Source organism: Malaclemys terrapin, chromosome 6, assembly GCF_027887155.1.
Source record: "Malaclemys terrapin pileata isolate rMalTer1 chromosome 6, rMalTer1.hap1, whole genome shotgun sequence".
Lineage (NCBI taxonomy): Eukaryota > Metazoa > Chordata > Testudines > Emydidae > Malaclemys > Malaclemys terrapin.
This window is the reverse complement of record NC_071510.1, coordinates 93,000,909-93,021,711: the sequence shown is the minus strand read 5'-3', so window position 1 is coordinate 93,021,711 and position 20,803 is coordinate 93,000,909. Positions and strand designations below refer to the sequence as shown.

General features: G+C 37.3%; 1 protein-coding gene across 5 annotated transcripts in view; it reads left to right on the top strand.

Moving 5' to 3' along the window:
• TRAPPC13 (trafficking protein particle complex subunit 13) overlaps positions 1–20,803 on the top strand; it is a 43,421-nt gene that overhangs the window by 14,423 nt on the left and 8,195 nt on the right. For 3 of the 5 annotated variants that reach the window (XM_054032142.1, XM_054032139.1, XM_054032138.1), the window contains 7 exons: positions 1,573–1,672; positions 3,387–3,471; positions 5,480–5,607; positions 5,847–5,919; positions 11,336–11,380; positions 15,794–15,811; positions 18,208–18,341. In XM_054032142.1, coding sequence (XP_053888117.1) covers positions 1,573–1,672; positions 3,387–3,471; positions 5,480–5,607; positions 5,847–5,919; positions 11,336–11,380; positions 15,794–15,811; positions 18,208–18,341 — 583 coding nt within the window. The remainder of the gene's footprint in view (positions 1–1,572; positions 1,673–3,386; positions 3,472–5,479; positions 5,608–5,846; positions 5,920–11,335; positions 11,381–15,793; positions 15,812–18,207; positions 18,342–20,803) is intronic. The other 2 variants (XM_054032141.1, XM_054032140.1) reach the window with 1 other exon arrangement.

Below are 20,803 nucleotides of genomic sequence, written 5' to 3'. Positions count from 1 at the left end.
ACCGTCCATATCTGGAGACAAGGCATTCTGTATTACTCCCTCATTACAGCCATTAGTTTACCCAGCACCCTATTTCAATGGGCAGTTGAGAATGATTTTTCAGGACTTGTTGCCTGATAGATTCCCTTGTCTTTTGGTGTTAGCACAGCCTTCAAAGTTCTCCCCTTGAAATGGCTGGGTTCTCCCCAGATATTGACTATATTCTAGAGGCCAGCCAAGGTGGAGAGAGAGGTGCCGTGCAGCCTAAAGATTTTTTCCTCCTCCCCATCCCAGCAACTGTCATTCTCCTTCCCCCATCTCCTTCCAGTGCAATGGCAATGTACCTTCAAAACCACGTATCAGGATAAAAAGACAAAATAAAGAAAGTTGTATAGGAATGTAAATAGAGTAAAGTAAAGAAAAATAAATGGGTCAGCTATTTCTGATATGATGTGCAGTAGGTCTTATGCAGACAGAATTCCCATTGAGATTAATGTTTAACCTGAGATATGTTTTTGTGATTGAGCCCTTCTGTGTATCTGTTGACTGAATTATTAAACACAACAGGTGGAATTTTCAGAAATTCTCACTGTGTTAAGGGGAGTAGAGTTAGACCAACATTGAATGCTTTTGAAAATTCCACCTAACTTGTATTACCTCAGTGAGGAAAATATGACCTAGACAAGTCAGTCCTCAAAGCCTTGGTCACCCAGATTTTTTTTTTTTTTAAATGTATCTATAGCTATTCAGGCAAAATCCAGTTTTGCTTGCTTTTCATTCTGTAAGGAAGCATGACATTTTATGTAAGATTTAAAGATATTTAAAAGGGTGTCATGAGGAGGAGGGAGGAAACTTGTTCACCTTAGCCTCTAAGGATAGAACCAGAAGCAATGGGTTTAAACTGCAGCAAGGGAGGTCTAGGTTGGACATTAGGAAAAAGTTCCTAACTGTCAGGGTGGTTAAACACTGGAATAAATTGCCTAGGGAGGTTGTGGAATCTCCATCTCTGGAGATATTTAAGGGTAGGTTAGATAGACATTTATCAGGGATAGACAGTATTTGGTCCTGCCATGCAGGCAGGGGACTGGACTCGATGACCTCTCGAGGTCCCTTCCAGTCCTAGAATCTATGAATCTATATTTTTGCTGAATTAATATACGAGATAAACTGGTGCTACATCTAATATGAAAGACTGAGTAGTACTAAGATCAGTGTATAATGATTATGATAGCTTTGCTGTTGCAGGTGTATTCAGGTGCCCTTTTATTTATAACTTAATTTTACAAAATCACAAAGTTCCTAATCTGCATACCCTGTTCAAGAACTAAACAAAACTCTGCTAATGCTTAGAATTTAGCATGAGTGTAATTCAAGAAGCAATAAAGAGTTTAACATGCAACTATTCAATCTGTCCTTTATTCTGGGGTCACTAAAGGAAAATAATTTAAATTAAGCAGTCATATCAATAACATTCAAAAGCAGCACTGTATTATCAATTTCCAAATACATAGGGAGTAAACATGTCATTTATATGTAGGCAAGGATCTCGTTTATGCAAATGTTTTTGACCTATGCCATTATATATTATTACAGGAGATCTGTTGAATCAACTCATGAAAGATGACCCTTCCACTGTAAAAGGAGCAGAAACTTTAATGCTAGGAGAAATGTTGACTTTGCCTCAGAACTTTGGGTAAGAATCAAATAAGCAACTGTAAGGTATGAAGATTATTGCTACACGAATCCTGGAACTTGGATTATTTGTGCTTATTAGCTCCCTTTCCTTTCTTTACAAATATACATTGCAGTATTTCGGTGATGACTGTGTATAACTTGTTTATTTCATTAATAACAGGAAATTATTTATGAAGTATAAACACACAGTACTGGTGTAATATAGCCTGAATGTATTCTGCGATACGTACCTGCCTCTCTGTGTAGTAGGGTCTAGGGGAGACAGTAGACAGCATGGCACTGTGTAGTGCCCTGCAGTATGTGCAGCAATTTTTAACTTCCAGGTGAAATATAACCCTTTTTATCGCAGACAGTCCCTTAGTAATGTGCCTGCATTAGAGAAATTTACATTCATGTACACACCCCTAAGATATGCTGTACCAACGAAAAGCAGGATTTATACTGTCGGGGACTTGAACCCAGACGGCACGGTTTGTTATCTGACCGCAGAGAGACAGGCAACACCAGCAAGGTCCAAACACAAGCTCTTTATTGAAGAGTGCACACAACAATAGAGAGCGGCCCGTCTCCAAAGAGAACCAGCCACGGTTTTAACAACTAGTAGGGTTATATAGACAGTTCCGTCGCGTTATAGTTAAAACAACCCAACCCCCCTTTATTAGTTAGAAAGCTTCTAATATTCATGCATATCTATCTTCTTTGACACTACAAACATTCGTGATGCCTCAGCAACTTCTTATCAGCTTTGTTGTCATGCACCAGAAACTAGGAGAAAGGAGGGAGTTAAGAACAGAAACAGGGAGTGGAGACTGCAAGTTTCCATATGTCCAAACAAACTGTTCCTAGCACTTCTGGTACAAGAATGTGGCCCCGCCCTCTTATTTCATTCTCTGCAGCTCAAGCAAGCATGCCCTCAGGTTTCACAGAGAGACAGGAATGGCCCAGCAACTACTGTTAGCCTAACTTTGGCTAAGCTGGCCAAACAATGTTCTATACTCCATATTTTTGGGCCTAACAATACCAACAGTTTACTCCAGTGATTTACTTTATTAAGTTGCACAGGTGTAAGCCTCACTTTAAACTAGTGCAGTGCACATACATTTAAGGTTTTAAGGGACCACCTCTGTATATCTTGTTGCAGGATTGGAACTTTAGTTTAACAGCTATCACTGAGATTGTCATTTTCAAGTAGGAATCTGACGTGATTTATTTATTTACTTATTTATTTTGGATAGTTAAAATTAAAAAAATTGTGTATAATAGGAAATTGCTAGGGTATTTTTAGGGCCACGTTTTCCAGACATTTACGTATGTGAGTAACTTTATTCATACATGCAGTTCCATTGGCCTTGATTACAACAGGCACAGCAAAATTTCCCACTATTACTACGCCTGGTTCAGCTCCGCTAGTGGTAACAACGTTGGGATTCCTAGAGTAGAGAGGGGTTGCTTCAAGGAATTAGAGCACAGTGTCAATTAGACATGTTCTGAGCAGGGTTAGATGAGACAGTTTTTAAAATGCCAGTGGCCCATCTGTGATCAGATTTTTAATATTGCTAGCACTGATGGAACTGAACTGGTCATAGCATAGACAAGATCATTCTAGAATTTTAAAATAAAACATTTACAGTAATTAAAGATGGACTCTAAAGGATTTCAGTGGGTTGACTTGTTGAGAATCATTGTTAAAAAGTACTGTTTTCTTTGAACAGAAATATATTTCTGGGAGAGACCTTTTCCAGTTACATTAGCGTACATAATGACAGTAACCAAGTTGTCAAGGATATATTGGTAAAGGTATGTGAAAAGATATATCTATTTTTTGGATTTATAAAATGTGTCAAATCCATAGTATCTGGTGGATTTTTAACATAATACACAGCATGTATTAAGAAATAACCATTAAAAGGTTTCCTAGCTCAGGGGAAAAAAAAATCTCAGGTAGTCTGGAATGAAATCGTAAAGAGCTTTAGAGGACAAAATTAAAGTTAGGATTGCATCCAGAAGCAAATGGGAAGAAAGTCTTTGTAGTATTAGTGTGGCATGATTTTCACAGCTAAGACGAGCAGGAACTGTATTCTGCACTAGCTCTAGCTTCCCAAATGGTCCTCAAAGACTGTCCCAGTTAAAGCATACAAATCTCTGAAATTATTTACATAGCCAAAGACTACTATGCCACTGACTGAAATCTAAATTGTCTTTATTTTTAACCATTGCAAGTATGGAAAAGCTTACATAGAAGCATTGCAAACATGCAGTATTCTGTTTCTTAAGTACAGATGAAAGATTGAAAATGGTTCAAAATTATTAAAATGCCTGTCTTTCATCTTAGTGTGTGCAATAATTAGCTGGATGAAATCTTGTTGTGGGTTGAGTTAAAAGCTCCATTGAGATTGATAGATACGAACTCACCCTTCAGTTAACATATCTGTAAACATAAGCCCCCACCAAAGACAAGAGGAGTATGTGTTTCCACCAAGGAGCTTTTGCTGAGTATTGTTGGGTTGGATGTGAGGTGGATGGGTTGGTGGTTCTGAGGGGGGCAGTCAGGGGTCGGGAAGTGGGAGGGGGCAGATGGGGTCAGGGGCCAGGCTGTTTGGGGAGGCACAGCCTTCTCTACCCGGCCCTCCATACAGTTGCGCAACCCCGATGTGGCCCTCGGGCCAAAAAGTTTGCCCGCTCCTGCCCTAAATATTTGGCCAGCTTCTCTGGTCAAAAGGGGCAACAATATATACTTAACACACTTAGCAAGGTTAGTGGTGATTCTCCATTACTAGCAATTTTTAATTCAAAATTGGATGTTTCTCTAAAAGACATGCTCTGGGAATTATTTTGGGGAAGTTCTGTGGCCTGACTACATGATCACAGAGGACCCTTCTGGCCTTGGAATCTATGTATGTGTATGTGTGTATGTGTATGTGTATCAAATGGAAAGTCCACTTCAAATGAGAATAATCTCAGCAAGTAATAACTGCTCTCATATTGAACAAACATGGGCTAAAATCTGAATCATGGAAGCCCTCTACATTTGGAATTATTTTTGAAGTCAGTGGCAGTGCTGTGAGCCAAGGCCATACAGAAGCAGACCTTCTGTATGTGTCATGAATATTATCCTTGGCTTTGAAAAGCTACATATTATATATATTAGTTCTATTGCAGGTACAAATGCATTTAGTCAATCTATAACCAAATAAAATATATTTTCTGGTATTCACACATTCCCAGCCTTTTCATTTATCAGCATTTAAGGGGAAAAAAACCTTCTGTACTATAACACTACTCATGCCATGGATCTAATTATGCTGCAGAAAAAAAACTGTTGGGCCATAAATAGAAATGGTAACTAAGATCTAGTATGTAGTGCTTCTCTTCTCCCCTCCCCACCCTTTTTTTTGGGTCCCTTTTCAATACTGCACTTATTAGACAACAATAGAACACAGTTCCTCTTAAAACAATATGGGCTTGCTGTCCTAATTCAGGCAAAATTGTCATTGCTTGCAGGCTCCACAGGTCATTCTCATGCATTAATGTTGCTGCAAATATTGCATGAGTTGTCTTTTACATTCCAATTAATTTAAAAAAAACATGTAATGTATGTGACTGTGTCTGAAGACAGGATTTTTTTAAAAAGACTTTAAAAAGTAGATTCATTTCTGGCCATCCGGCTTTCATAGTATCCTGTAGATTATTTGAATTAAATGTAGTGCCTCACAAGGTATGTTTTGGTTGTTTTTGTAATGCTTTGCTCTTTAGACACACTGATGATTTGACAGCATTGTAACCTGTGTTGTTTTTCAATTCCAAGGCTGATCTTCAGACAAGTTCTCAGCGATTAAATCTTTCAGCTTCCAGTGCTGCAGTGGCAGAACTTAAATCTGACTGTTGCATTGATGATGTTATTCACCATGAAGTAAAGGAAATAGGAACACACATGTAAGATTTTATATCTCCTCCTGACTTAGGCATTTTCTTACACATATCCCTGAAATTATTTACATAGCAAAAGACTAGCGTGACACTGACGAAAATCTAAATTGCCTTTATTTTTAACCATAGCAAGTATGATAAAGCTTACATGGAAGCATTGCACACATGCATTGTTCTGGTTCTTCTTAAGTACAAACAAAAGATTGAAATTTGTTCAAAACTATTAAAATGCCTGTCTTTTTCAGCTTAGTATGTGCAGTAAGTTATACTACACAGACAGGAGAGAAGATGTACTTCAGGAAGTTCTTCAAATTCCAGGTACTGTGCATAAAAATATGCAGTGTCTGTAGCTAACAGGTACTGTTTGTTTACTTTCAGGACTGGAAATCTAAAAAATATATTCACTTTTTTATTGAAAATAGACATTTAGAATAGTCTGTTTAACACAGTATGTCTTTAGGGCTGGTATATAGTGTTGTAGAACTTGCTTTTATAAGACATTTAACAAATGCAGAAAAATATTCAGTGCTATGAGATACAGTTTTTTTTTTTTTTTTATGGGTGATGGAGTTCAGTATTGTCCCACCTTTTAGAATTTTTTCAGTGTTGGTTTTTTTTACAATGTAATTTCCTATGTTTTCAAGTATGTAAAAGATTGTTACAAGAAGGAGGGAGAAATATTGTTCTTCTTAACCTCTGAGGATAGGACAAGAAGTAATGGGCTTAAATTGCAGCAAGGGAGGTTTAGGTTGGACATCAGGAAAAACTTCCTGTCAGGGTGGTTAAGCACTGAAATAAATTGCCTAGGGAGGTTGTGGAATCTCCATCATTGGAGATTTAAGAGCAGGTTAGACAAACACCTGTCAGGAATAGTCTAGATCGGGGTGGGCAAACTTTTTGGCCCGAGGTCCACATCTGGGTATGGAAATTGTATGGTGGGCCATGACTGCTCATGAAATTGGGGCTGGGGTGCAGGAGGGGGTGAGGGCTCTGGCTGGGGGTGTGGGCTCTGGGGTGGGGCCAGAAATAAGGAGTTCAGGGGCCCGGGCCCTCTGGGCTGAGGCAGGGGGTTGGGGTACAGGAGGGGGGTCAGAGGTGCAGGCTCCAGGCAGCGCTTACCTCAAGCAGCTCCTGGAAGCAGCGGCATGTCCTCCCTCCAGCTCCTATGTGGATGTGCAGCCAGGCGGTTCTGTGCGCTGCCCCATACTCAGGCACCGCCCCTGCAGCTCCCATTAGCCGCAGTTCCCGGCCAGTGGGAGCTGCAGGGGGCTAGCACTAGAGGAAGATGAGACACTTTGCCAGTGTGTTTCACAGATGTTTGCTGAGAGGAGAGGAATGGTAAGATTCAGGAATCTTGGGTTCCATTACACACTCTGGAGGACTGTATTGAGCACAGACTCTTCTGTCTATTTCCCCTAAGTTTTTTGACCCCTTCTGTCGCATCCCCTCCAACATGTCCCAGTCCTCTTTTCCCCAGTCCCATTTTCCTTGTCTGCCCAGCCCAGTTTCCAGTCCTCTGGCTTCTCATTCCAGTCCTGGTCTCTTTGCCCAACCATTCCCAGTCCCACCCCTACATCCACCCCACTTGTTGTCCTGAGACTCCTTGCCCAGCCAGTCTCCCCTCCTCCCAGCCCTTCTCTAACCCACACCCATGTTCTTCATCTCTCCTGGCTTCATTTCTCTATCCTTAATTCAACTTCAGCAATTCCCGCCATCCCAGCTTTGTCTGTCTCCTTGTCCAACCAGTCCCATTCCTCCTCGCCCTCCATGCTGATTCCTCATTAGATCTCTCTCTCTCTCCCCACTTACCCCACTGATTACTAGTCCCAGTCTCTCTCTGGTTCTTTGTCCAATCTTAATCCCCCACTGTTTCCCTCCCTGGCTCCTATTCCTAATCTCCTTGCCCAGCCAGTCCCTGTCTTCCCCCAGTCCCAATTCCCAATCTCAGTGCTCCCTTCCCTTGCCTTCCCCCAGTCCCAGTCTCTCCAGCTCCTTGTCTAAGTTTACTCCGGCTCACTTCCCACAAGGCTCTGGACCCTTTTGGATTCAAATTGGGCAGCTTTCTCCATCATTGCCTGAGTGCCAGTAGGGGTGTCGTTGAGAGCACAGGCGTGAGAGGCTGTCTGCATTTAGCATAGGGGCCTGGGCCTGGCACAGCATGGCATGGCATGGCCTTGAACAGCCCAGAGCTGCAATTGCAGCGAACATCCTGCTCCACCCCAGGCAGGAACATGTCCACTGTTGACAGAATCTTTTGAGATCTTAGCTACTAAGTCTCTATTGATCATGTGCAAACTGCAATTTTTTTTTCCAAAGATAACTTGACTAAATTTGGATTTCAAGTCCCCTGCTCCAAACGTTGTTGTTTTTGAACATGGGGAAAAATAACATATTTTTCTCTAACTTGGTCTTGGAAATGGCTGAAACATTTTTGGTAAAATTTTCCGGAAAAAATTCTGCCTGAAGAAGAAAACCACCATCTAATATTTCACCTTGAATGGTTAAAGTTTGTAAAAGTTATAACTAACTGAAAAGAATGTGTTAAAATGGGAAATATTGGGCAACTTTAATAGTAGGCTGCCCAGCCTATAATATATTAAATGTGTACTCTTTCCATTGACAAATAGTGAACTCTTTCCCTTATTTTTGTTTGTTTTGTTTTTCATGGACCTGTTGTTACCATGATTGGTTGAAAACAACCACATTTCGAACCCCAACCCAAATTATCAATGTCTGTCTGTTAATTGCAACAAAGAGAGGGAGCATTGGAACACATTGGTGTGTTGTGGGTTTTTTTGTTTTTTGTTTTTTTTTTTTTTGCAGGGGGGAGGTGCTGTTTTTGGTGTGTGTGTGTGTGTGCATTCAGTCACTTTTTGTTTATTTGAAATGTTACATGGAAAATGAAGGACTCTTGGTATTAGACCACCAGAAAGAAGTTACAAAATTTAGAAGTCCTTGGGAGCCAAAAAATCTTACCGCATTATAGGTGAAACTGCATTATATTGAACTTGCTTTGATCCACCAGAGTGCGCAGCCCCGCCCCCCCGGAGCACTGCTTTACCGCGTTATATCCGAATGTGTGTTGTATTGGGTTGCGTTATATCGAGGTAGAGGTGTAGTCTGAAGAAACTGGTGTGAGCTCATTTATCTCAGTCATTTAAAATAGGACTGGTGAATATATTGAAAGAAATAAAACTGACTAGTTGCTGGAAATGTAGTAATTACCTCATAGGTCTTTTCTGTCTTTGATTTTCTGGTTCTGTTGATAGTTACTGTATTTTTAAGGTAAGTAAAATTTGATCAGAAAAACTTTGAGAGGTGTTTATTGATTGTTAAATAAAGTAGAATAGGAAGAGGTCTTGACACCAAAACCAGCCATCCAGGATAGAAGAAAAAGAAAATGCACATAGGTAGTCAGCTACTGTAAATAATAAAACATTCCTCTATTGTCCTACATTTTGGGATTTTTAGATGGGGGAGAAAGGGGAAATTGCCAACATTTGCATAAAAGAAAACACATTTTATAGCAGAGAGAGGGGGATCTGCAAACAAGGTAGTGACACATCAGCTGTATGTAATTAGTTGCTGTCTTAGTTTTTCCTCATTTAAATACACACAACTGTTACAAATCTATTGATGATTAAAATACATTCTTAAGTTTTAATAATCACAGCTATTTTATACACAGCAATCAGAGATCACATACCAAAAACACAAACATTAAAAAAACACACACTATTTGCTTTACATATGATATACCCATCAAAATGAACATCCACCTTGGAATTTAAATATGCTCCTCAGGCCTTGTAGGACACAGGATATAGAGAGAGACTATTTTATGATTGTGAAAAGATGGTAGAAACTTGTAATGTTGCAGAAACACCAACTTCACCTAACTTCTGCTGTTGACGGGCATCTTCAGGGCTTCATTAGGAACATGTGGAATAATTTGAGGAATTAATTGCTCCCAGGACATATTATGAGAAGCAGTGATAGTTCTATAGTTAAAGGTTTGTATCTGTGTTCCAACAGTGTATATAAGGCTCAAGAAACAGGCACATTTCTCAGTATCCAAAGCATGAGCTATCAAAGAGCACTCTAAAACAGAAGGTAGCATGTTGACTTTACTGTTTAAAAATAGCTTAATAATCAAAGTGTGATATGTGACATTTTTAATACGTATTGGAATGCCCTGACATGATCCTAGGATATTTTAATGGTCATAAATATATGGGTATAATCTGTGAGCTATGTTGGTATCTGGCTTATAGAAAGACCTTTTTTTTTTTTTTTAAACTAATTGGCTATGCCTACAAAATACCTGGGAATTTCAGATGTGATACTTTTATGTTTTATAACTCTGCTATAAAGAGTTTGAGCTGGGTTGGCTCTAGGCTTTCTTGTGTAAACATGGCACTAATGGTAGAACATATATTTATGTAATACGGAGTCCTTATAAGCAACAGTATGTGGAGAGAATTATAAGGGAATTCAGGGAGATAGTATCTGAACACATGCAAACAATAAAAAATGTGATATAAATGATCTAATAATAAGATATTATGTAGAGAAATTTGCAAGCAACCCACATAGTTTAAGAATTATGGGTACTGAGAAAGATGATAGCCCTGAGGTAATTGGGTAAAATCTTTGAAAACAAGAATAATTTCAAAGCAGCTTATACGTAATGGTGTTGGCAAAGAATTAGATTGTGACCATTTTCTGAATAAATTCTGGGATTTCTAGCTGATTTTATAATATCACAAAATTTTACAACTATATCAATTGAAAGTTTTGGTTGTTTTTTTTAAATAATTTTATGTAATACAAAATTCTCAAAACTCTGCGTAAAAGAAGTAAATCTTTTTCTTGCTCTCTTTGGCCTCAATTGGAGAGCAGATATAAATTCTGTGCTTGAATTCATCAACTGATGTGAACTAGGATGAAATATAACTTCACAAGCAAACTGTGTATGGTTTGATATGAAATTTACATAACATTTGTGGCTTTTGGCACTAGTAATTTGTATCTTTATTGAGGAGTGTCTCTTCTGATTGTGTATATAATGGCTCATCTTATGTGGTTAAAATGCTCGTTAGCTTGTTTCTAATAATCTTCACTGCAGATGTAACAGTTGTTTTTTAAATTAGAAGGCTGAGCCAGAAATTGATTAGTTAATCGCATACAGCTGATATTTCATTGCTTTGTTTGTACTTAGTATTTAAGTTCCTAGGCAAGCTGCATTTCCTGTAAAACTCTGGGGGAAATGTTATGCAAATCTTACACATTTTTGTTTCTTCAAAACAAAAAAAAACATTTTTTAAATAGGGGAGAAGAATGTATCATTATTTTAAAGAGACTGATCAACTGCATAAACTAGATTTTTTTCTCCCAGTGTAAGAGGACTTTTTCTTATATGAAAGCATTTTCCAACATCTTGTCAAATTATTCATGCATTTAGCAAAGCAGTGAAGTATGTAGCTAAGAAGCGATTGTGCACAAGAGTAGTGCTGCATCTCTTAACTGGAAGAATCCTAGGAGCTAGCTCTTATGCATTACATTAACATATTGTTTTTCTGCTAGATCAGAAACAAAAACATTTTTATGATTTGAGTAGATATCTCAATATTTAAGAACCTAAGAAATAACAGTTTAAATCAGTATCTTTTTTTTAATAATGGCAGAGAAATCTGAGAAAGCCCTCTTTAATCTGTATTCTTTTTTCAATCAGGTTCTCAAACCACTAGATGTGAAAACAAAGTTCTATAATGCTGAGGTAAGTGTCTGCATAGCAAATAGTGTTAAGGTTAAATATGAAAAGTTTCTTTTAAATAAATGTAGTAGCTTGAGGTGCTAGTTGTTCCAGCCTTGTTTATATCGTCTATGAAAAAAGACTAATTTACTTTGATTTCACCCTTTTGTTACAACAAGCTAGACATGGAACGTCCATTTCATCATCCATTTTCAATGTTGGAGTGAGAAGGGGAGAAATAAGTTCAGATTTAAGGAATATGTTTGTTTTTGATCCAGTAATAATATGCGCATATACTGCTTTCTCCTTACGAAGTTTAATAACTGCAATCACAATTGTCTGTATTTCTGTTTTGTAATAAATATTTTAAGGCTGACTGGGAGAGTACTGTTTAAACTGCCATAAAGAGGATTAATTGTGCTCAGTATCAAAGTACTAATTTGGCTGGCTTCAGGAAAATTTTGTTTAGCTCTAATGTGAACGTGGTTTTTCTGAAAGTAAATGTCTTATAAATGACACAAATATATAATAAGTACATGCACAAAGTACTTCAAAGATATAAGACATTATATAAGTGCTACATATTTGTATGTACTTTTAGATTTTTATGCTTTTAATTAGAGACTTATAGAAGATTTTACTTTTTTTATTTGACTTTATGGGCATTGGAAACTCTTTTGCAAATGGAATTTCAGTGTATTCTGTACATCTAGGGATTTCCCTGTGGATTTTTGTATTTTCTACATTTTCTGCAGAATTTAATCTTCCGTGGTAACCTTTAGGAATAGAATACAAGACATGTAGTCAGGAAATCTGGCTTCTGTTCCCAGCTTTACCCTTTATTTGCTGTATGGTGTTGGGCAAGTCACTTAATTTCTTCTTAATATTCCCTACCTCTGGCATGAATTTAGTACTATCCTCAAAGCAATGTTGTACAGATAATTAATGCTTGTAAAGTGTTTCAAGATCTTCTGTTGCAAAGTGGGTGTTAAATTATGTTTGAGTTACTAAATAAAGTAACTATTTCTTTGCTGATCATTTCATCAGAAACATCCACCTAATGTGCTTGTCTCATCCATTGGCTCTCAACCTTTCCAGACTACTGTACCCCTTTCAGGAGTCTGAATTATCTTGCGTACCCCCAAGTTACACTTCACTTAAAAACTACTTGTTTACAAAATCAGGCATAAAAATACAAAAGTGTCCCTACCTACTATTACTGGAAAAAATTGCTTACTTTCTCATTTTTACCATATAATTATAAATCAATCAGAATATAAATATTATACGTACATTTTGGTGTCTAGTAAATGGAGCAGTATAAACAAGTCATTGTCAGTATGAAATTTTAGTTTGCACTGACTTCACTAGTGCTTTTTATGTAGCCTGTTGTAAAACTAGGCAAATATCTAGATGAGTTGATGTACCCCCCCCGGAAGACCTTTGCGTACTACCAGAAGTACGTACGCCTGGTTGAGAACCACTGGTCTAATCTGAGGGGAGTCAATGGAAAGGAAATTCCACAAGAATAAAGTTGAAGATACTTACTTCATTCATTTTAGGACCTAAGCATAGGATGAAGGAAGGGGGTGGGAGGAACTGAAATACACAGAGCTGGAGAAGATTCCTTCCCCCCACCCACACACACACGCACACATAAAAAAGAAAACCTCTCTGCATGAAACTTATTTAAACTATTTTGCTAACATATAAAGTCCTTAAATGTATTTATTCATATGTACTGTGAGTGGATTTGATAAAAGAAAACTGTAGACTTTCTAGAGGTGTAATCATGCACACTGATACCTAAAAGCTGCAAACAAGATCAGGGCTACATTGTGCCAGGCACTGTACATACACGTACTAAGAGACAGTCCTTGTCCCAAAGAGCTGGCCGTCTAAATAAACAAGACCGGTAAATGGCAGGGGAAGGGAAGGATTATTCTTCCTGTTTTACAGATGGGCACCTGAGGCACAAAGATTGTCTTCTTGTCAAGGTCTCACAGGAAGTCTGTGGCTGTTTCCCCTGAGCTGCCAATGAATAGCACACTAATTACTAGGTTTTTACTCAGATTAAAATTCAGAAAAGATGTATAAAAAGTTGAAACTGAATTAAAGTTTTAAGTCTTCTTAAAGTATATGATTAAATTTAATCTAATCTTGCAAGGCTGAGTCCTTCTACTTTGACTAAACTCTCTAGGAGTGAGGTATTTAAACAGTATCAGAATCTGAGTGGGTAAAATGGATTATTTCAGAGAACTGGGATTATCTTCTTTTAATTTCCAGTGACAGGAGTATTTACAGTATACTCTTGCAAGGCAAATATTTGTGCCATTAGTAAAGTAAAGTAAAGTTCTCCAGGGGGCAAAATAAATGCTTCTACTTTGTATCGTGGATTTACTATTGCTTCAGTAGCAGTATTCCAGTTGGAAAGAGCACAGGGGTAAGCCATGGATATCTGTGAACAAAAGTGTCATCTAACTCCATAAGTGGAATGTCCTATTGTCCTGAAATACCCTCGTGAAGAATGGAAACCGAATCTCTACAGTAAATTTTTAAAGAGCAGGTATTTTTTTCTGAATTACACGAGACTATAAAAAACTTCATAAATCTGAACCCTTATATTAAGTGTTAGCTAGGACCAGTTATTTTTAAGGCCCACTAACAAATCGCTGAAAATATGGGTCTGCAATAAAAATACTGAATTACCATATGATGGTATAACTATTACAGCCTTCCAAAATTCTGTTTGCCCACTTGTCTAGAGGAAGGGGGAAAATGTTAACAGGTGAGTGAAATATCTTCCTTTCCCCCCTCATTCCACTATTATCTATCCATCCATCCATCCATCCATCCATCTGTCATAATCACGGTAAAAGGTGGCCAAGTAGATTTGGTGCTTGAGCTGGTAAATTTTTAAAGAGTGTTGCAAGGCTGTTATAATACATTCTGTTCTATCTGTCCAGGAATTCAGACAGCTTTATTATCATAGTATGTCACCACGCTGTATCTATCTGAATAAATGGAATAATTTCAATAAGAAAACTTTGAATAAAAAGTCCAAATTTATTAAGAATTTTGTTTGCATAGCAAATACAATTAATGGATTTGTCTGGTTTGTAATTCCATTTATTAAAGTATAATTAGCACTGCTGTTTGTGATAATTGGAAAGCCAAATCAAAATGAAGAGCTATCAAAAGCAATTCTTTGGTTGGAAGTTCCATGTAGTATTACATTAATAGCAACATTGTTGTTGGAAGGATGAAATCTGAAGCCTTCTCATTGTGAAGAAAGCAAAATGATCCTTGGGTATAAGAGGGAGCTACAAATAAGTTATTTTATATGTATATAAGGTCTAGTAATTAAAAGTTTTAAAGGGTGACTAACCTGCTAAATTACTGCAAGGACTACTGCGAATGGAATATTACCTATTCATAAGGTCTCCCGCTAAAGAGACTGGATTACCACTCTCCAATAAAAAGTTATAACAGTTATAACAACATGTTTCCTGTTGAGACAAGAGAAAAGGTAATATGTAAAGTCTTTGTTTGTATTGCAGTAGCACCAACAGTCCCAAATCAGGATCAGAACCAGGATTTGTTACTTCTTATATAAATGAATAGGAAGACATTATCCCTTGGAATTTTAGGGCCTGAACCAGCACCCAGTGAAGTGAGTGGAATGGTTCTCATGGGCTTTGGATCAGGCCTGAAGGATCCTGGTCCTGCAGTCATTTGAGTACAAGTACTCTCTTGCCTAAGTATTTGCTGCACTGGGCCTTTTTTAAAAAAAAAAAAAAAAAAAAAAAAAAAAAGCTTACAGTTGCAATTAGCCTTGTTGAGGAACCTGTCTGTAGTAATAGGCTTTTCCTGGGAACTTGCTATTCTGAGTTTTGCCATTGCTAACTGTAGGTAATGAGTATTTTGCTAGCATATATCACATTTTTCCTGGCCTTTATATATGAACAGTTCCATTCTTCTGGAAAGATGACAAGGATCCTCATCCATCTCAGAAAAAAATCATAATATGGATTTACACTAGGGATAAACTTGGCCAGTTCAGTCTTGCCAAAGGACTAACCACCTTTGATTTCATTAGCTTATCCCACCATACGTTTATCTGTAGCTCACTCACCTTATACTCAGAACCTATCCCATATTGGATTTGTTCTTCAGCATTCAGAAAAATTAGAGGCATAATCATAAGCAATGCTAGTTAACTATTTAACAATACTACTTGTACCTTGCTGAAGATATAGTTGTCATATGTTTGTATCTGTTTTTATTTACATTCTTCTCACTAAAGCTGTCTTGTTTAGAAGGAACAAAAAATGCAGAAATGCATTTTGTTTGAAAGTTAGTTATCCTCCTTTTTCTTTAACATTTAACCCTAATTTCTCTAATGCTGTCTTTTTTTTTTTTTTATTTTCCCATTAGAGTGACCTCAGTTCTGTGGTAATTTTTATTTATTTTTTATAAATATGTATGCTTTTTTAAAGTGTCTTCTATTTGTCTCTGTTCCTGTTAAGATTATTTATTTTAAAAACATAATGGAAAAGCAATGTTCTGCATAAAATTAACTGATATTTTCACATCCATTCTTTTTTAATATATGCAGCTATATATAATCCTTTAAAAATGTTAGCTCTTTCTTTAATACCCATTGTTTAAGCCAAAAGTTGAGACTTTTTTGGAATGGTCATTCTACAAATTATTTTACCATAATTTTAGCAGGCATATGTATTTATCTCTTCCTTTTTTTTTTAAATATTATTTTTTAACTAGACAAAGAGATTTGTAATGGTTTCTTTCATGTTTGGGGAAACTGAGTTTAATCCCTTTTTACATTTTCACTTTCGGGAGAATGTAGAACAGTAGTAATCAACTGTTGCCAATATCTAAATTCAGCTACAAGATTACCTTCTTGTTTAAGCTGTAATAGATCCTTTCCTATTTGCAGCAGGTGGAGACAGTGGGTTTCAGGAGAGAGCACCAAATGTCTTCTATCCTCCTTCATGCTAGTTAGAACTATGCTTTCAAACTTTTGATTGCATGCAGTGATGATTTAGTATGGTATTTCTGCAGTGTTATTTTACTTCAAGGGTTAAGGTATGCATTGTGTTAAAATGAATTGAATTCCTTTATAAGCACTTGAATTTAACCATATTATTAAACTAATCCGCCTTGGCCTTATTAAACTAACTTGCTTTTTCATTATGCTGCTTTTTTTCTTTTCCCCTTCAACATAGCTCTTTCTAAATTTTTGCTGATGGTTGCTGCATTAAAAATAACTGATGTGATATTTGGGTAAATGGAGATTTTAAGCAATGGATTTATGGGATTTGTTTGAAACAAACAAACAGTAACAGTTTGTCCATAGAGATACTTGGGATGATAGTTTAAATTGACACACACACTATATTAATTGAGAAATGTTAGTTAAGAGGACAGCATTTTACTTGAATCCCTCTCCACCTTCTCCCACAAGTGTAGAACCTGTCCATAACATGTGGATTTGGTGAGCTTTCATTATTGTACATATATTGTTACCATTCCTCAGTTTGCATTTTTAAAATTTTTTAGGACATAATGGAGGTCTCCAATGCCCTTCCATGCTTCTGCTTTTAATATAGCATCTTTTGAGGGTAAATCATAGGAGAATGTTTATCCCATTTTGTCTGCTTTAATTTACATGCAAGAACGTATTTGCATAACATAAAATGAAACTTATTTGCAGACAATCAGAAAAGTAAACAAACAAACAAAACACCCTGTAAATATAAGAGAGAAAATATGTACCCTTTCCCTAATCCTAACAAGGGGTCCAGATTATTTCCTGCTGAAATCAACGGCAAATCCCGTTGACTTTAGTTGGTGCAGGATTGGTCCTTAACTAATTACAAAAGGAATTTCTTTTCAGTTCTCCCAATGCTTTCTGCCTCTGATAACCTGGACTTTCCAGCAATTATTTTAGTCTTAAGACTTTAGAACTCCAAGGTGTTGTCACCTATGTGGGACTCTAGAGGAGCCATAAATATACACACACTCCCAGTTCCTTGTTTTCTATGCTGAAGGGTAAACCCAACCTTCCTTGGTGACAGAAAACCTCCATCTGAACTCGCACAGTTGAAACTGTGTGGAGGCTGATTTCCATTCTAGAACACCTTACATGTACCATTCTTGGACATGAACACTAAAGGAGACCTGATGTTTCTCATAGAATTTTTGGAGATAGAGTGCCAATGATATGATGGATTTACATAATGTTAATAACTGTTGTATGATGTTGCTGAACAAGGGAGGAGATTGGATTGCTTTGTAGCTAGTACATTTCAATGTCCTTTTAAAGTAATACTAGAAGCTTAGAGCATAAATCTAATCTCTTGTATTTCAGTTCAATAAATAAACTACCTGTATTAAATATTCTTGTAATATTTATTTTTCTTGTACTTAGCTTGATGCACCAGTAATTTGGCATGGCATGTCTTTTATGTGCATTGCAATTCCCTAACTTCAAAAACTTCAAAAATTATCTTAGATAAAACCTAAAGTTGTTGCTGACTTGAAGAAGGCCTTGAGAAGTTATAATTCAAAACCTTTTAAAAGAATAGGTGATAGAATGTAGTACAGTATCCCACATCCATTGTTTGGCAAGATAAATTAACTAACGCTTTTGCTCCCATTAATTGTATTGGGATGGAGATTTTTTTCTTGCATTTAATTACTGTAGCTTTGATTTGCAGGCATGAACTAATCACATTTGTGATTTAATATTTTTCAAACAATAAGACACTGCACTTTATTTACAATCCTAGTAACATTTTTATAAACTTGGTCCTCTGCTTTTTCAGACAGATGAAGTATTTCTGGAAGCTCAGATTCAGAATATTACAACCTCTCCGATGTTTATGGAGAAGGTTTCATTAGAGCCATCTATTATGTACAACGTAGCAGAACTAAATACTGTCAACAAAGCTGGGGAAAGGTAAGGAAAAATTCAGAGAAAAGCTCCTGTTTGACTCAAACTACTATATTAACTTTTCTTAAGATAAAAGTATAAAATTAGCCTAATGTTAGTAGTCTATAGCTCAGTTGGCAGTACTCAACTCTCCTTTGGGGAACTAAAGAATTGAGCCCCTACTCTGACATGTAGAGCTAGGAGTGGGAAAGGGTACAACAGTTTTCTTTGTATAGATGCTATTTTTAATGATTTCCTGACTACTCCTTACATGATAAATACAAACTAGATGCGTTGAAAGTTTACTCCCTTCCCTTCTTGGAGTTTCCTTTATTGTTTACTTAAACACAAACGTTAGCCTGAGCTCTTTCTAACCTTGCCTTTTCCTAGGATTTCTCCCTGCAGGACACCTTTGACCTTGCCCCTACTGCTTTCTGCTTTTGAGAGCGCTTTAACCCTTTTATAGGTCTCAGTTATAACTAATAAGACTCACTAGAGCCAGCTGCCAAAGTAGATCAGCAGAATGGCCCTGCAAGACCCTAGAAAAATGTAGTATTTATTTTAATATACCTGATAGCAGGAGTTCTCAATCTTTTCTGGTCCATGAACCACAAAATGACTGAAAAATCATCCTGTGACTCACCATATCCCAAAATCCTACTGGTGCAAAAGATTGTGGGATTTGAATAATGGATGACGTTTTGGTCACTTTGTGTGTCAGATCTAAAAATGTAAGTAAGGTAGGGATTGTGGTGCTGCTGTGGGGTAAAGTGGGACTTCTCCTTGCCTGTACAGGGCTCAGATCCAGGGCAGAGGAAGCATTGTTCCTATGGACTGTAAAGCCTGCTCCAGCCCTCCATGCAGCACTGTTTCCCTTGTCCTAGAGCAGAATTACATGCAGGGCAGGGAGGGTGGAAGAGATGCTCTGGGATTGGGTGGGAGGGGACAGAGGATAGCAGAAGTAGAGAGAAGAGTAGGGATTGAGCTGCTGTTGGATTTTAAATAGTTCTCAAACAGTATGATGTAACCCACCAGGTGCACTCTTGTTCTCCACTTCTGGATCAGGCTCCTCTAGTTGAGCAGTGCTATAGTATGGCATCTAAATGGTATAGCAGACCAGCTCAGGAAGGCATTAGTGTGTAGGTACAGCATGGAAGAGCAGAATAATGGGGTATCAAGGCTAGTGGCAATGGCAGAGAGGAGGGGACTAAGGATCAATGCAAAGAAAGACAGTCATCTGAGATTTTGCAGGTGGAGGAGAGTGGGGACAGTGTTGATGTGTTTCTTCACTAGCAGCATGAAGTGGTGATACTAAAAGATAGGAAGAATTGCCAGTGCTAGGTTTTTAGTATACAGTTCTTAAACCTAGCTGTCCTTGGACTATTGATGAAAGCCATCAGCTTTCACCAACTTGAATAGGTCTTCCTCGGCTAAAATACCTGTTCCTTCTGGTTGGAAGATAGCTCAGCCTCTGGTAGAGCAACCAGTTCCAGTAACATTGCAGGAAGTTTTTGAGAAAGGGAGTGCCATTGTGCTATTACCAATTCAATTCTTTGGTGCTACTGGATGGTGTTTAGCCTAATTTGCTCTTGAATTTATTAATATTACAGCATATTGCTCTAGGCTATAGAAGTGAACTGCTAGGTTATTAAAGTGACCAGGTATGTGGATTATTTTTAATGCAACTTCGAACACTATCAGTACTGTGTAAGCAGTGAGTGAATCCAGTTTCCTAAAATAGATTATTATCCTTTTCCCTTTCACTATAAAACCTTTCAACAGACCTTAGTATTGTTGGAAGAGAGTCAGTTTGGCTGACATGTCATCTGTAGAGTTCCTTGCTTATTCACACACTGAAGTGTTTTTTTTCCACAAGGGAGTAGAGGAAGCCTCATTAAACTTTATTATTTTTTTTAACATAAATGTTTTGGCTAGAAATACTACTGATATTTAGAATATTTATTCACATTCCGCTTTTGTCTGTTTATATTAATTTTAAACAGATTTAAAGACAAAGCAGGCTTCCCTGTTGCTCTTTGTACAAATATCACCATTTCCCATGATCATATACTTAGTTAAGGTTTTGAGATCTGCTCCATTCCTGTACATAGAACGCCTTTCTCAAATTATTAGGACAAATATTATTAGATGAAATATAGAAGTTACATTTTTGCACATTATGTTGCCACGCTCTTATTTACCTCTCTCCCTCTCCCACCCACCTCGAACCCAGGCTGAATATAGTGCAAATCATCTCTCTTACTTGATATCTGTGATAAATGAGGCAGTGTTACAGCTGTTTGTTTGAACTTAAAATGAAGCTGATGTTCTAATACACTGGTCTAAAATGATACTTAAAACTTTCATAGTGCTTTACTTTTTCAAAGTTGTGTACAAACCTTGTCTAAATTAGATAACCCTGTTTAAAAAAAAAACAACACAGTGTCACCAGAAGACTATGATTTAGGCTAGAAACTAATGGACAATCC